The 16,990-nt window shown below is 34.0% G+C and overlaps 1 protein-coding gene across 3 annotated transcripts in view; it reads left to right on the top strand.

Moving 5' to 3' along the window:
- Positions 1-16,990, top strand: part of MPP7 (MAGUK p55 scaffold protein 7) — a 265,591-nt gene that overhangs the window by 47,803 nt on the left and 200,798 nt on the right. For all 3 annotated transcript variants that reach the window (XM_069086374.1, XM_069086375.1, XM_069086373.1), the window contains exon 2: positions 10,718-10,878. In XM_069086374.1, coding sequence (XP_068942475.1) covers positions 10,842-10,878 — 37 coding nt within the window. In that variant the 5' untranslated portion in view covers positions 10,718-10,841. The remainder of the gene's footprint in view (positions 1-10,717; positions 10,879-16,990) is intronic.

The raw sequence follows: 16,990 nt of genomic DNA, 5'->3' as shown, positions 1-16,990 counted from the left end.
CCATGGTATGGAACACTGAAATTCCTCTCTCTGATCATGAACTCTTTTCCTTCCATCTCTCCATCTGCTGCCTCATTCCTCTTAAGCCTGTTCCACCGCCCCAACCCCTCCCACTCTCCTCCCCTTTCATTCTTCCATATTCTTCTAGGCCATCACTTGCTTGGGGCTTCACTCTTCACAGTCTTGATCCAGTAATTAACCAGTTCATCTCTGACCTGTCTTCACCCATTTGTACTCCTTTCTCCTTTGTCATTCCACATTTCAGGCTGTGCAGACCCTTAGTTCATTTTAGTTCAGTGGTCATTTTATTAAACAACTACTTATGTATAAGACACTGTGAATTTAATATACAAAGACAGTGTTCCATACTATCTATCTTCTCTTATTCTGTGCTGAGTTCACTAAAAATTTGTTATCTAATGTCAATTAAATTCTTTTTGCTGTACTCTTATTATTTCCTGATTTATTCTTTTTGTTTTCACTAAAACATTTTGTTTTTTTCTGTATTGCCATTACTTCCTTTGCAAACTTGTTAGTGTCCATTTTATGGTTCTAAAGTATATTCTGGCTGGTATAGCATTGGTGGTGTTCTCTCTCTTTCTCTCTCTGTTTACATGTCTCTGGTTCTCTCTCTTTTTTTTTTTTACAAGTATTGTGCATTAATTTTTTCCTTTTTCTCTTCCCTAGTGCAGATGCTGAGTAATAGCATTTATCATTTAATACAGCACTTAGATCATTAGCCAGTAGAAAGGTAAATCTGTCTTAACTCTTATTCATTTTCTTTGATTGTAACCAGTCAAAGTTATAAATTGTAATCAATTTAGGTGACTAAAAACAACAAAATGAATTTTCATCTCAGCAAGAGAGCTTGTAAAAGTCTTCTACCATTTCTAACATATTTGTGTGAGCCGACATTTTCATTCTATTCTTGTTTTAAATCAAAATACAGAAATAAATTTCATACAGAATCAGATTTATTCTTTGTCAGGTATTGAGCCAAATATTTCAAATCCTTGGTCAAATAAAAAAAGAGTTTACATATGATTATTATAGTTTGTTAAATATCCTCTAAGTTGAAATGTACTTCATTAACAATGTTATTTATATTCAACATAATTTGTAAAATAAAGATTTAATATGAAGTCTTATAGATAGCAATAAGTACATGAAATCTTGTTGAATAACTTTATCACTTACAGAATATCCCATATAAATTATTTATTGCTTTATAATTAGTTTTTATAATATATTTAGATTTTTCATAATTATAGGAAGAATAAAATTTTCTGTTTAATGATAATTTTTGGGATGGCAAAAATTATCACTGTAGTTATTTTAAGCACATAGTGAATAAATCTAATAAAATATTATATGTAGAATTTTAAATTACACTGGAGGTTCACACCATGACCTCCAATCCCTTGACCTTACCCAATTCTCTCCCAGGACATCTCTCCTGTACTAGTTAATTCACTTTGCTCCTCCTGCCTGAACTACTGCAATAGCTTTTTATTTAGTCTTCATGTTTCAAGTCTCTTGCTACTCTGATGCCTCCTCTTTACAAGCTCCAAGTTGATTTTTACTAAAATACATCACCCTCCTTCTCATTAAGGTCCTGTAACTCCTTATGGGAAGGATCAAATATCAACTACTTTTTGGAATTGGCAGAAAAAATTTTAGTTGGATGAGAAAACAGTTTAGCAAAACTAATCAACATATTGAACGAGTCTAACTATTTATAGTGTTCCTATACCCACTGCTAAAGATATGCGAGTTTTATTGATTAAGGTAGATATCTAGAAATGTGTCAGCAGGTCTTTTTTATATTACTTGTTCGTTGTTCCGATTCTTGTTTCGATTATAAATGTTCTCTGGATAATCTTGTTTAACTAGTTTTTATGCCAAGTTTTTAGCATATTTGTTTTCATCCTTAATTGCTTTTCTTTGTTTTGTGAGGCAGTGCTGCTTATTGTTTTCAGTTATTCTCTGTAATTTCTTTTGGGGAAATAATGGAATAAACTCACATTTACCTCCTCTGTTTATCATCTATAATGTTTTGCAAATGGCCAGTGTTGTCCTTAGCTGTCCTACCTTTTTGTTTAACTAGGAGATTAAATACTTGTTAAAGTGTTCTATGGGTCCTTTCAGTCCTTTATGTTTAATGTTTCATGTTTAACTGCTCAAATGGCAATAAAATCAGTGTTTTGGGGCCTTTGTCCACCTTTCAGGACAAAAACTTGTTAGATCTGGTTGGAGCTTCTCTAATGGCATAGTGTTAACTTTTTTCTTTTTCTTTCCCTATTTGGAATTTACTTTGGTCTTGTTCTAAAAAGTCAGCCTGTTGATTTTGAAAACTAAAAGCTTCCCAGTTTTCTTAGCAATTCTTATTAAATTTAAGTATATAGTTCTATCTTAGGTAATTTTATGTTTTTGGATTTATCATACTAATTTATTATTCACTTTTTTCTTATCTTTTCTTATTTAACCTGGTCCATTGATTTTACTTGTTTTAAAACTAGCTCCCTTAGTGATTTTGATAGTTATGACTTCCTTTTTTTTTCTTTTTAAAGCAATCGGGGTTAAGTAACTTGCTCAAGGTTACACGGCCAGTTATTTTGTGTGGGTGTTAAGTATCTGAGCCTGGAACTGATCCCAGGTCTCCCAACTTTGGGGCCGGAGCTCTTACTCACTGCGCCACCTGGCCGCCCCAGATAGTTATGACTTTCTAACATAGTTTGAAGCTGGAAGTGCTATTCTCCCTTTATTTCTACCTTTACATTTTTTTTCCTTTCATATTCTTTTGTTTCCACCAAGTAAATTTTCTTTTATATTTCTTTAGGTTTGTAAAGTATTTTATTGGCAGTATTAAATCTGTAAATTAATTTAGGTAGTATTATTCTTAACATGTTGATCTAAATCTGCCTGGAGCAAGAATATTCCTTCAGTTATTTAAGTTCTTTATTTCTTCAGTGAGTGCTTTGTTATTGTATTTATATAGGTCTTGAGTGTGTTTTGGTATATTAACTCCTAGATATTTTATATACTTTTTGATTATTTTGAATGGAACTTCCCTTTCTATGTCTGCCTTCTGCTATATAGAAATACTTTTGATTTCTATGAATTTATTTTGTATCCTGCTAATTACTGAAGCTATTAACAAATATTGCTTTGTTTCCTCTTTGTCTTTTGACTTCCTTTCTGTAAATATATAGCCAATTTTATTTTTCATGCTCATTACTTTTAGTACCTTGTGACTCTTTTATTGATAGTTTTTATGGTGTGGCTATTGAGATTTTTCTTGATCTCCCAACATATTTTCCAAGATAGTTTTCACTGCCCTTCCTTTACTCATTTTTGCATTTAAAGTTACTGAATATTAAAGTATGTTTTTGTGTTTTGTTTTGTTTTGTTTTACATTGGAGATTAATGTGGTTTAGTGGATGAATGAATAAAGCATCTATTTAAATGCATTTAATCTGTGCAAAGCACTATGTTAAGAGCTGGAGATGCAAATAGAAAAGTTAAGAGGTCATATCATCTTCCTGACCCTTGTCTTCCTCATCTACAAAACAAAAGGATAGACTAATTATCTTAGTGGTCCCTTCCATCTATAAATTTATAGTCTTAAGAAGTTCTTATAAATTTTCTACTTCATCCTTAGCAAATAGATCCAAAATCGAGTTACTGTGCTGGTATAGTATGTTTATGGTATTTTGAGTACTATAAAGAAGGATGATCAAGTATTAAATGAAATGGTACTTCCTGTAGATGTTGTTTATTTCCTCCAGCACTGTCTTTGTTGAGAATACTGAGAGTTAAATTACTTTTTATAGATGAGTTTTGGAACAATAATCGTTTAATTCTTTTTGACCCTTTTTACTCCTCTACCATTCTGTTCAAGTGACTTCTTGTGTTGTGGAGGGTTCTTTAAGGCTTTGCCAACATAATATTTAAGTGTGAGGGAGAGTGGATCCTGGGATAAACTGTTGTATGTCTGCCTTCTGAAGGCCAGCCTGGCTATGTTTGGAGAAATTCATTAGTGGAAGGTTAGTAACCTGAAGCTCGTTTATTTTATTTTATTTCATTTTTTGGTCTGTGTCCATTGATGGAACATTGTAAAATAACAGCTTTCAGCCCATTGTGGTTAGAATACATAGTTGACCACCCCCACCCCTACCTCCATTCTATTTCTTTCTGTTTAATCCTTTTGTTCTTTAATATTACATTTGACAGATCCATCAACCTCTAAGTATACAGTTGGATACAGTGTAAAGCCTGTTGGTTGAGCATAATTCCTTTTAAAGCCACACACATAATGAATATTTTAGGTTGGATTTTCTTAACCTTTTAAAATTTTCTGACATCAACTGTATTTTTGTCATTCTTTCCTCAAATCGAAAACAGCAAAATGAAGGTTTCCTCCTCTCCACAATTAGTAGGTATTTTTAAGGCATATGACTATTTTTCAGTTTGGTTAAATGAACAATGAGAATATTGGATCTTAGTAATAGTTAATTTATGGTCCTTCTCAATTTTAGGGAATCTGCTACTTTTATTTGAGTTTAAAAGGAATATTTGACACTGTACTTTAGGATGTGTAACTTTGTAGATCAAATCAATTACTTTATGATACTCAAAAGGATTGGGGTACATTGATAGAAATCCCATTAGCCAACTTCCATTATCCAATCTCCTAAGAAATAAGATGTGACAGTGTGACTTCTTGGGACCTTATAAGCAGGGAAGATGCTTATGTACATTATTTAGTAATGTTTTCAGTCAGTCAACAAGCATTTAAAAATATTTTCTCTCCCATTACATGTAAAAAATTTTAAATATGTTTTTAAAAAGTTCTGAGTTCTTAATTCTAACCTTTCCTCCCTCTCTCCCTCTTCCCCCCCTGACAGTAAATAATCTGATATAAGTTATACATGTACAGTTATATAAAATGTTTCCATATTAGTCATTTTGTGTAAGACTCAAACAACAAAAAATGAAAGAAAGAAGGAAAGTGAAACTAGTACGCTTCAGTCTGTATTCAGACAATATTTCTTATCTTTCTGGAGGCAGATAGCATGTTTCATAATGGGTCCTTTAGGGTTGTCTTGGATCATTGTATTGCTGAGAATAGCTAAGTCATTCACAGTTCTTCATCATGCAGTATTGCTGTCCTATGTGCAACATTCTCCTGGTTTTGCTCATATCACTTTGTATCAGTTCATGGAAGTCTTTCCAGGTTTTTCTGAAATCATTCTGCTTCAGTAGCACTTATGTGCCTGGCACTGTGCTAAAGTACCAGGATTAAAAATACAAGCAAAAAGAAATCCTGCCCTTAAGGGTATTGTATTCCAGGGTCGGGGTTCAACAAAGGTAGAGAACTCTAGCTGTTCACCAGGAAGTCAAGATAGGGCAAGGAGGAAAGCCATAGTAAGTTTCTTCTTTGACTCTTTGTGGGTACAGGTCTAATAGTAATATTGCTCAAAGGCTATGTATGCACAGAGTAGTAACTTTGGGCATTTGGGTAGTTCAGGATTGTTTTCCAGAATGACTGGACCACAGTTCCACCAGCCACATTAATGTACCTGTTTTCCCATAGCCTTGCTGATATTTGTTATCTTTTTTTTCCCCTCAATTTGATGAGTATACAGTGTAACTTCAGTTACTTTAATTCCCATTTCTCAAATTATTGGTGTTTTGGAGCATTTTAAAATACGTTTGAAAATAGCTATTTTTTTCCTTAGAAAACTGCCTGTTCATATTCTTTGACCATTTGTCAACTGGGTAGAGATTTTTGTTCATATAAATTTAGTGTCAGTTAGTAAACATTTATTTAGTGCCTACTGTGTACTAGGCAATGTGCTAATTGCTGGAGATACAAAAAAAGATAAAATAAAGTCCTGTTCTCAAAAAGATACATCTAATGGGGGAGACAACATGCAAAGAACTATGTAAAAACAAGTTAAATACAGGATAAATTAGAAATAATCAACAGAGGAAAGGCAAGAGAATTAAGAGAGATTAGAAAAGGCTTCCTGTGGAAGTTGGGTTTTAGCTGAGACTTGAAACCTAGCTTAGTCAGGAGGAGTAGAGAAAGGGAAAAGATAGGGAGTAGAGAAAGGGAAAAGATAGGAAGACTCAAGAACAGAGCCTTGAGGCATACTCATGGTTAACAGATATGTTTTGGATGAAGATCCAGCAAAGGAGACTGAGGAGTTGCCAGAAGAATAAGAGGAATTAGAGAAATTCCCGGATGAATTTAGATACTGCAGCATGACCTTGTACCATATAACATTTCATGGAAGATTAAGAAATTTATCCAAGGGATAAAAATGAATATGCCATAGTGTCTTGGGAACTCACTATTTAAACCTCACTAAAAACCTATGGGCCCTCTAATTGACTAGACTTAGAAGAGTGGTCTGTTCATTAGAGGTTCACTGAAATCTAATGTAATATATGATTTTATGATGAATTAAGGAATATATGAGGAAATCTTGCTATTTTAGTCAGTGGCATGTTTCATCTTTATTCTTTTGAATTTGAGGTTTATCATTGCATTGATCAATGTTCTAAAGTCTCAAACTTTTTCTCTTTAATGTTTATGTTATTTGATTTTTGCTCACTTTTTCTCAGCCTAAAATTGTCTGTTTCTTAATTTCTTATGGCGTAATAATAGTTGCAATTATATACCACAATTTTTTTAGCCATTCTCCAATATGAGGACACTCAATTTCCAAATTTTTGACTGCTGAGAAATAAGCTGCTGTAAATATTTTTGTACACATAGGTTCTTTTCGTCTTCTTTTTTTATTTCTTTGGGGAATAAGCCTAGTAGTAATATGACTGGGTCAAAGGGTATGTATGCCCAGTTTGCTCATAGTTACGGCTTGTTTTCCAGAATGATTGCTCCAGTTCAGTTTCACCAACATCATAGCCCCTGCAACATTTGTTATTTTCCTCTTTTGTCATGTTTGCCAGTCTGATAGGTGTGAGTTGAAGCCTTAAAGTTGTTTTAATTTACATTTCTCATTATTAGTGATTTAGAGCACTTTTTACGTGTAATTATTGATATTTCTTCTTTTGAAGGCTATGTGTTCTTTTGACAATCTATCCAACAAATATTATTAATGCTTAATAAATGTAAATTTGGAGATAGATAGTTGGAATTTCTACATTTTGAATTTTGTGACAGAAAACAGCTTTGTGACTAGAGGATTTGTATCTCCTTAAAATACTAGTTTGTTGAGGGTTTTTAAAATGCTTTGAGAGTGAATTTTGCCACATGATATTTCTATATGCTAGTATTTCTTGATTTCATAGATTTCTAGATTGTAGATTTACATTCTGATTGATGGAGTGCTGTAAATATTGTGTTATTTTAAGAAAGTTTACCCCTTTTGTTCTTATTGAAAACCAATATATGTTTTGTTGAAAATTGTCCTTTTAATAGAATTTTTTAGTTCAGATATTCATAGATGTTGCTTTAATGATTGTAGCAGCTAATATAGTTTTCATTGGATTAAAGCTCTCTGGTTTATGTAACATCAGATATGGATGCACATAAAATATACAAAATTAAAAAAAATTAGTCTTTTTGAAGCATTTTCAAATTAACTTTATTTTCTTCTACTAGACTTCAAAACTTTGATGCCCTGAGTTTCATTGTTTAATCGGATTACTGGTCACAGTCAGTAGCTTGTCTCAAAATTTTGGACAGTTTAATGATAAATTACTGTGTTTGTAGTGGACATTACTAGTACAAAAGTAAAACGTAGATGAAGAAAATGAAACCGTTGTTTAGAAGTTGTTAGCACTTGTTTTTTTTCTAATGCATCATATAAAACGATGGAATTTTTGTTTTTGTTTGAGCATAGTGATGAGACTTTGACATGTGAACTCAACCAGTTTTGTTGAGTTTTTTTTGAAAACAAAAAATGTGATAAAATGCATGCATCTCCTCCGTTTAACCACTAGATGTCAGAAGTGCTACAGGAGCCTGACAGGTTACTAGGGGCCTTGTGGAAATTCAACATCGAATCCTAGACCTTCATATATTTCACTGTTTCCAAATGACAGATGCCAGAAAAATCTGATACAGTGTGATATATAGAAGCAAGGTACAACTGGAATAATGAAATTTCAAAAATAAGCCTTTTTAAAGGCTGATTCTAAAGATCCTATTGGGTATTGTAAATGCCTCAGGTGCACTTGATACTGCTGTTACATTCCTGGCATTTGGGTCTACTTTTTATGGAAAGATGGATTGAACTTCAATTTAAGAATATTCAGTAATCCCTCTCAGGACGTACTGTAACAGCTGGTATTTCTGTGTTTTAGCAAATCGATTCCATACAGCAGTCAGTAATACTTAGGGCTAGATTCTGACAAATTCCAAAGCATTTTCAATAAATTTAGCCAAAGAAAATAGCATAATCACTGCAAAAATGTGGCATAATTTGCAAGTTACCTCCCCCTTCCTTTTACTTTTTTCCAGAAAAATATTAAGAATTTTACTTGTTAAGGATTTCATCAGGCCATTTCTTTTTCATTAATATATATATAGGTTCTGGGAGGAATAACTATGCTCAAATATCAAGACTTTGGAAATTTTAATATTGAGTGTTTTACTTTGAAATTTAAAAAAAGAATGACATTTTTAGAATTAAAAAAACGACTTTTTACTATATGGAGTTTGTGTGGGTCAGCCAAACTGCAGCCTAGAAAATTTTTCTTATTGAAACTTACCATCTTAGTTATTATAATGGAATAAAACATTTTTTGGGAAAAGCTGCTTACATAAGATAATTTTATTTCATTTGATAAAACCTTAAGTTTCTGTACAAAAAGGAGGCTAGTAATGTATGTGACTAATATAAGTTCTTGAACTTGAGAAGATGAGTGGAGGTTGACAGTGAAACTGTCTTCCCAAATGGAGATTAACTGTCTCACTTAGAGCACTTTGTGTTTTTAAAAATTAAAACTTCACTACAACAAATCTTACTTCTTGTTATCCAATGCATTGCATGTCTTTGGCTCAGTTGAATGTGTTATTTTGTCTTTAACTCTTCTAGACTTTTAATTCTAAGAAAATCCTTCTTAATGGATTATTTGTCATTTTATATTTGTATGCCAATGGAATTAAATGTGGTGTGAAGATAGTATTGCTCTTCAATATTAACCTGGAGGAAAATTTAAGAAATTCAGCCATTTAATAAAGTCTGTTTTGCTGTTTCTTCTCATTTTAAAAAATGGTGTCTAAGTTCATGAGGCATATGTTCAGTGAAACACTGTCTCCTCCATTTTATATGCATTGTACTTTGGTGTCTGTTTATTACGTCAGTTTTTGTAATGTGATAAAATAAAATTAAAATTATTGTAGTTAAATTTGACAATTTATTCCATGGTAGATTTTGCTAAACTAACTTTTCACTTGGACAAACATTTAAGTGATGCCTTTCTTTCCCTTTCTCCTCCCATTTCTCAATAGAGCTAAATTAGATACTTAAAATTGGGGAAGTTTTTACTCTGTTCTCTAAATTTGGTAGACAAATTATTTTGTAACATAATTAACTAAAAAGTATGGAAGAATGCAGTTGTGGACCAAATGCTAAATTTTAGTAAGATGTTTATCACATTTGTATATTAATCTTTTCTGTAAAACTTTTTTTAAACTTGCTTTTAGTAACATAAACATATTGAAAATAAACTTTTAATGTGAATTAATCAATACACATACACACAAACACACACACACACACCCTAAACATAGTCCAGTTGCTTATCTGATTTTTTATAAATATAAAAGTTTTGTGTAATCCATTATTGGGATACAGTGATCTAATTTAAACCACCTGGTAAAAAGTGTTAGGTCAGTGTCAGTCTTAATTTAAAATCCTTAAAACTTCCTTTTACATTCTTTTTACATGAAAACTTTTAGATGTGTGTCATAATTTTAAAAATATATCTATTTAAGCTACTTTTGTGGTGATTATATAAAGAATAATAATGAAATTTATAACAGTGTGTCCCCAAAGTTTTAATGCAATTTTAAGCCAGCACTGAGACTTTTAGGACATTCTGTACAAATAGTTTTCTAAATTACTTTAAAAGTATAGTTTATAATTTAATCTACTTATTTTAAATGTTTTAAATATCAAAAGGGTATAGCAATAGACTGAAAAACATAAATCAACTCAATAACTTATTAGTTATATAAAAGAGTACTAATTTATAAAAATTAAATATTAGCTACTGACTATTGTCTTATCTCTTCTACTTCTAGAAATGTGACCTTTTGGAATTCATGGTAACTGTAGGAAAGACATTTTTATTATAGTATTTTAGCATTTGGTCAAAGAATTTATTCAGGTCTTTTATCCCTCACCCCTAGTTCTAGCTCTCACTCTTCCCTGAAGTATTTCATACCTAAAATGTCACCTAAACTCCTAACTGCTTTCTTCTGCCTTTCCCCAGCGGGAAAATACTTAAAGTTTTAATTTAATTTTTTTTTCTGAAAAAGGCTTTCGTGTTTTGTTTTTAAAATTGAAAATCTGATGTCAATCAAAAATGTCTCAGTTGAATGTTGTTGCTAAGAGAGCATTTCTCATGAATTGTAATTCCTTCATTCTGTTAATTTGAAATAAAAGTTTTTACTACATGGTTTTATAGTTTAACAGTACTCTTTAAATTTGACAAAATCTGTTTCTGCCCCTTCTAGGGAAGGCTTACAAATTGGAAGATTATTTTTAGACAACGTAGCCACAAGCAATTTAACTGAAATTAACTGCTTCCTTGCGAGTGGAAAGAATTTCATCATTTTGGTATAAACTGCAGAATAAATCATGCCAGCTTTATCAGCAGGATCTGGAAGTGACACAGGTATTTGAACCTCCCCCTATAGCAATTAATAACTCTGTAATAAAGAATGTTGTTTATGTAGATAAGCATTTATATTGTAATTTTAAACATTAAATTGTTAGATTTGTAAAAAAAAAACCAAAAGCACTAAATATAAATTTGTAGACCCAAAATGCCTTTAGCTTGTAATTTTTGTCATTTACGTCCATGTTTAATGAGATAAAACTATATTACAATTGGGAACGTTTTTAACCTTGTCCTCTAAATTTGGCAGTTTAGTTTTTTTTTTAATATAATTTAAGAGCTCTCAAACAAAAGAGATCAGTAGTGGACCAAGTGTTAAATTTTAGTAAAGTGATTCTACCTTTATATTAATCTTTTGTAAAACTTTTTTTTTTACCTTTTTTTTTTTTTAGTAAGAGAAGCTTATGTTGAAAATTATCTTTAAAAATAAATTCTGAGTTTGTATATACCCTTCATAGATAAATATCACTGACCCATTGTCACTAGTGTATACGCATTTAAAAAAATGATGCTGAGTTATTCTGAGTCATCTGCCTCCTATCTTGCCTTTATGAATAATGACATGTATTTAGCTGGGTGGAATTAATATTGGCAATGCTTTTTGTCTACCTCATATTAAGTAACATATGTATATCTTGGTCCTTTTGCTGAACAACTGATGTAACTTTCAGAATGAAAAGTTAATAACTTCACATCTCATTGTGATCCCCTCCCCCACCCATTTAATGTTGTTATGTTTTTGGCAGTTAATCTTTTTAATATCTGCATTGTCATTTTCTTTTTTAAAAAGTTTTTTATGCCATTTGAAAATTCTTGGCATGTTTTTTTTTCTTTCAATTTCGATAGCTGTTCTGTTGAAGGTCTTGTAGGTCAGGCAAAGATTTTGCTGAAATTATGGTTGTTAGAATAAGTATTACAAAAATTCATTTGTATTATCTCAAATACATTTGACCTCAGGAGTTAGCTCTCTTCTGAAATTCCCTGTCTTTTTAGTATTCCTTTTATTCACATTTGCGTTTAGTATTATAATAGATATGCAAATTCCATTGCATTTTTGAAAAATTTTGATTTATTGATTGAACCACAATGCAAGTTTGTAATGAATGGCAGTTTTATGGGGTTTTTTTGGGAGGGCAATTGGGGTTAAGTGATTTGCCCAAGGTCACCCGGCTAGTTTTTGTGTTAAGTGTCTGAGGCTGGATTTGAACTCAGGTCCTCCTGACTGCAGGGCTGGTGCTCTATTCACTGCGCCACCTAGCTGCCTCTGTGAATGATAATTTTGTATCTCATTATGTAACCAAGGAATTCATTCTTGTAATTGGGTGTGCAGTCTTACTACTTAAAAATAACTTTAAGGGAAGTATTAACGCAGAACCCAACTAGTACTCCCATTGGTGAATTCCTCTTACAACCTCCCTTTTGAGAAATGGTCCAGATCAGTGACCCTTTGTTCTCTGGATTTGGCTACCATGCTTCAGCAGCCTCCCTGTCTGGACTTGTCACAACACTCCTCCTCCTCTTTTTCAACTGCATTTTATGTTTGGCTTTTTTTGTTGGAATGTCTCCTTGAGGAAGGGCAGGGACTGTCTTTTTGCTTGCATTTATATCCCTAGCACTTAGCACAGTGCCTGACACATAATAAATGCTTAACAAAAGCTTCTTGACTTGACTGTTGACTCTGGTCTTGCTCTGGACTTACTTAGGAGATATGTGAAGTAAAAATTTAATGTGACAGAATCCTAATTCCAAAAGACAGAGTTGACCTGTTGAGTGATACCTTTAGATATGGATTTTGTGATTATAGGTTACGTTTTCCTACTTTTGTATGTTTCCTATGATGAAAAAAATATAATTTGCTAGTAATTACATCAGTATCCAAATATTTCTTTTTTTTTTTTTATAAAGCAATTGGGGTTAAGTAACTTGCTCAAGGTTACACAGCTAGTTATTTCTGGGTGTGGTGCTGAGTGTCTGAGCCCGGATTTGATCCAGGTCATCCCGACACTGGAGCCGGTGCTCTTACTCACTGAGCCACCTGGCCGCCCCTAAGCAATTGGGGTTAAGTAACTTGCTCAAGGTTACATGGCCAGGTGTTTCTGGGTGGGTGCTAAATGTCTGAGCCCGGGATTCGATCTCCAGGTCTTCTCAACACTGGAGCCGGTGCTCTTACTTGCTGTGCTACCTGGCCGCCCCCAAATATTTCTTAATGTTATTGTAGAGCTTGGGCAGTACTACCCTAACCTTATCTCTCAAATTTCTCTCACCACTTCTCACTCACTACCTGTCTTCAACAATACTGGTACAAGTTTTCATTACTATTAATATAGATAAAGATTCTTTTTTTTTTTTTGCTTTTTGGAGGGGGAAGGTAGGGCAATTGGGGTTAAGTGCCCAAGGTCACATGGCTAGTAAGTGTTAAGTGTCTGAGGCTGGATTTGAACTCAGGTCCTCCTGACTCCAGGGCCAGTGCTCTATTCACTGCGCCACCTAGCTGCCCCTAAACAGATTCTTAACAATTTTTGTGTCATGGACCCTTTGGTATTCTAGTCAGGCCTGTGGAACTAGTCTCAGATATATTTAAATGTATAAAATAAAACATTTTGGATAATAAAGGAGAGAGGTGTTAGGATTAGTGGGGAGAAGAGAGATGTCAGAAATGGGGTATGATCAACGACAGTTGGCCAAACAGTGGATGGGGGTGGGTAGTTGATTATGGGGAAAGATTCCAATTTTTTTTCAAATCCTGTATACTTGAGGGGATGGTGGGTGCCATCATTATACATGTTTTTAATTATGCCTCAGCAATAGTTCTTGAATGTTTCTCCTCTATAATACACCTCCCTGATTTGGCTATTACTTCTTTATTGGAGTGTCACAATAGCTTCAACCACTTTCTTCACATCCTGACTCTTCTCTAGTCTAATCTCATCAGAATTAGCTTCTCAATGGACATTTTTAATCATGACACTCTCATGCTCAGAAACTTCTAGTTGGTCCCTGATGATTAAATATAAAGTCCAAAGTCATTAGCTTGGGATTTAAGGCTCTTTATAACCTAATTAGGTGAGGATATACAGTAAGATGGACCATGTATATCTGTTGTCCATCAGTTTATATTGTGTATCTCTGACACTGCAAATAGATAGTGACTTGGGCCCATGATTGAATAGGAAAGCAAACTGTATTGCCTTTGAGAAATTGAAAAGTTCTTGCAGTGATACCACATTTCCTTTAAGAATGACCCCTCTTTTTAGTAACAATATTCTGTTGTTGCTGAGTCATGGAACATTACAGAATCCAAAGCATTTAGAAATGAGTGTCACCCAGAGGGTAATGGAAAGATTCATGGTGGGTATGAGGAGAGTATAACACATTATAAAAAAATTTTGATGGATGACTGCAGTAGAAGATGTTATCAATGAAATGAGAGTGAAAAAGATGGTATGGTAATATGGCGAGAATGAGGGAAACCTCGAGAAAGTGAGGAAGGCCCATGGCACGTTAGGTGACACTCTCTGGTGAATTTATGGGAGGACCTAAAAAGAGTCATGTAGGGTTGCTGTTCAGTTGTGTCCAACTTTCTCTTCTCCACTATCTCTTGAAGTCTGTCCGAGTTCATGTTTGTTGTTTCCATGACACTATCTGGCCATGTCATCCTTGTCATCCCCTTTTCCTTTTGCCTTCAATCTTTTCCAGCATCAGGGTCTTTTCCAGTGAGTCCCATCTTCTCATCATGTGACCAAAGTATTTAAGCTTTGGTTTCAGTATTTGACTTCCAGTGAATTGCCTCAATTAATTTCTTTAAGTATAGATTGATTTAACCTCCTTGCTGTCCAAGGGACTATCAGAAGTCATCTTCAGCACCACAATTCAAAAATGTAAATTCTGTGGTCCTGAGCCTTCCTTATAGCCCACCTCTCACAGCCATACATTGCTACTGGAAAAAAAACAAAGCTTTGACTATGTGAACTGTTGTCAGCAAGGTGGTAACTCTACTTTTTAGTATGCTGTCCAGATTTTTTTTTAAATTTCAAAGCTTCAGTTACCACCTGTAGTGATCTTTGAGCCCAAGAATATAAAGTCTTTCTTCTCCTTCTATTTGCCAGGAAATGACGGGACCAGTTACAAGATCTTAGTTTTTTTATGTTAAGCTTCAAGTCAGCTTTTACACTCTCCTCTTTGACTCTTTTCAAGATGATTGCAATGTGCAACAATGTAGAAAATACCAACACTGATAAACTCACTAGTCCATCTGATTATTTGAATAAGTCACCTTTTCAGTCTTTAAACTGTTTTCTTCTTCATTCGCATCATCCATGTTTCCTTCTCACCTCCTATCCCTCTTACCCCTTCCCCTGCCCCAGAACTCATCCTGGTGGGAGACTTATCTTAAATTGTGATATTCACTCTAAGATTGAGACTCCTGATAAGATACTGCTGTAGAAACTGTACTTTGATGTTCTTGAAGCATTTGACTTTTGCTTTCCAAAATTATAGAGGGACAGCTAGGTGGCACCTGAATAGTGCTAGACTTGGAGTCAGGAAGGCTCCTCTTCCTGACTTCATATCTGGCCTCAGACACTTACTACCTGTGTGAGCCTGGGCAAGTCACTTCATCCTGCATTTTTTCTTTTACAAAATTAACTGGCAAAGGAAATGGCAAACAACCCCACTAACTTTGCCAAGAAAACCCCAGATAGGACCATGGAGAGTTGGGTGAAACTGAAAACAACTGAACAACAACAGCAGCATTCACATTATAGAGTCAATATTTACCAGTGTTTTTCTTTCCTGAGGATTTTTAGATTTTTCCAAATTAACTGTTGGCTTCATCTCAGACAGTCACTGTTTCTGCAGACTTCTGCATTTGTCAGTATTTCTTTTCCTCCTAGTCATCCAGGTTCAAAGATGAAACCATATAATCAGATCTTGCCAGTTTGATGTTGATGCTTCCTGGGGTGACATCTTTTTCATCTGTGTTTCCCTACATTGCCAGTCCAGGTTTTGATTACTTCTTGCGTGATCTAGTTTAGTAGCTTCCTACCTGATCATCCATTCTTTCATCCACACAAATTTCTGTTGCATTCCATTGTCAGTATAATCTTCCTGAAATAAATAAATAATATGTATAATTTGATACTATTATGTTTAAAAATTGTGAATATCTTCCCTGTGCTCTACTATTCCCTACTCCCCAAATGCCCAAGGGAGAAATACTATATGCCTTAGCCTGTTCTTTAAGGTATACTTCAATGTGGCTTCAGTCTGTTGTTCCAGCCCTCTTTCCCATTAGTCCTTTACATGAAATATTTATCCCAACTTGATTGTTGTCCTGGACATATTACATATTGTCTCCACTGTTTTGGCTCATTTCATTCTCCCTTCTAACAATGCCTTTGCCTTCCACTTACTAAAACGTTATTAATCTATCCAGTTATAGCTCAAATCCTCATTTCAACTTCTGTAATGTTTTCTGTACTAGGTTGGGGAACTTGTGGCCTTGAGGCCACATGTAGTCCTCTAGGCCCTCAAGTGCAGTCCCTTAACTGAATCCAAACATCAGAGAACAAATCTCCTTAATAAAAGGATTTATTCTGTAAGACTTGGACTCAGTCAAAAGGCTGCAACCAAGGATCTAGAGGGCCACATGTGGCCTCAAGACTGCAGGTTCCCCACCCCTGTTCTGTACCATTCATTTGGCATTTATTTGTTAATGCCTTATATTTATAGTTTTCTTTTTTCCATGTGTCTTACTATACTAACTAAATTTTGAGATCCTTAAGAGTGTAAGAGTGAAGTCCGAATTTTATGTTTCTTTTCCCCATAGCATAGTGTAAATATTTGGTTTGAGGTAGAGGAAGAAATAGGGCAGCTAGATGACATAGTAGTTAAACTGCTGGACTTGGAGTTAGGAAGACTCATCTTCGTGAATTCAAATCTAACCTCAGACATTTACTAGCTCTGTAACCTTAGGCAAGTCATTTTACCCTGTTTGCCTCAGTTTCCTCATCTGTAAAATGAGCTGGAGAAGGAAATAGCAAACCACTCCAGTATCTTTGCTAAGAAAACCCCAAATAGTGTCACAAAAAGTTGGGCATGACTAAAATGA

This window comes from Petaurus breviceps, unplaced genomic scaffold (assembly GCF_028583685.1).
Source record: "Petaurus breviceps papuanus isolate PSGF00001 unplaced genomic scaffold, PetGlider_PUasm1.0 178, whole genome shotgun sequence".
Lineage (NCBI taxonomy): Eukaryota > Metazoa > Chordata > Mammalia > Diprotodontia > Petauridae > Petaurus > Petaurus breviceps.
This window is presented reverse-complemented; position numbering and strand designations above follow the sequence as displayed.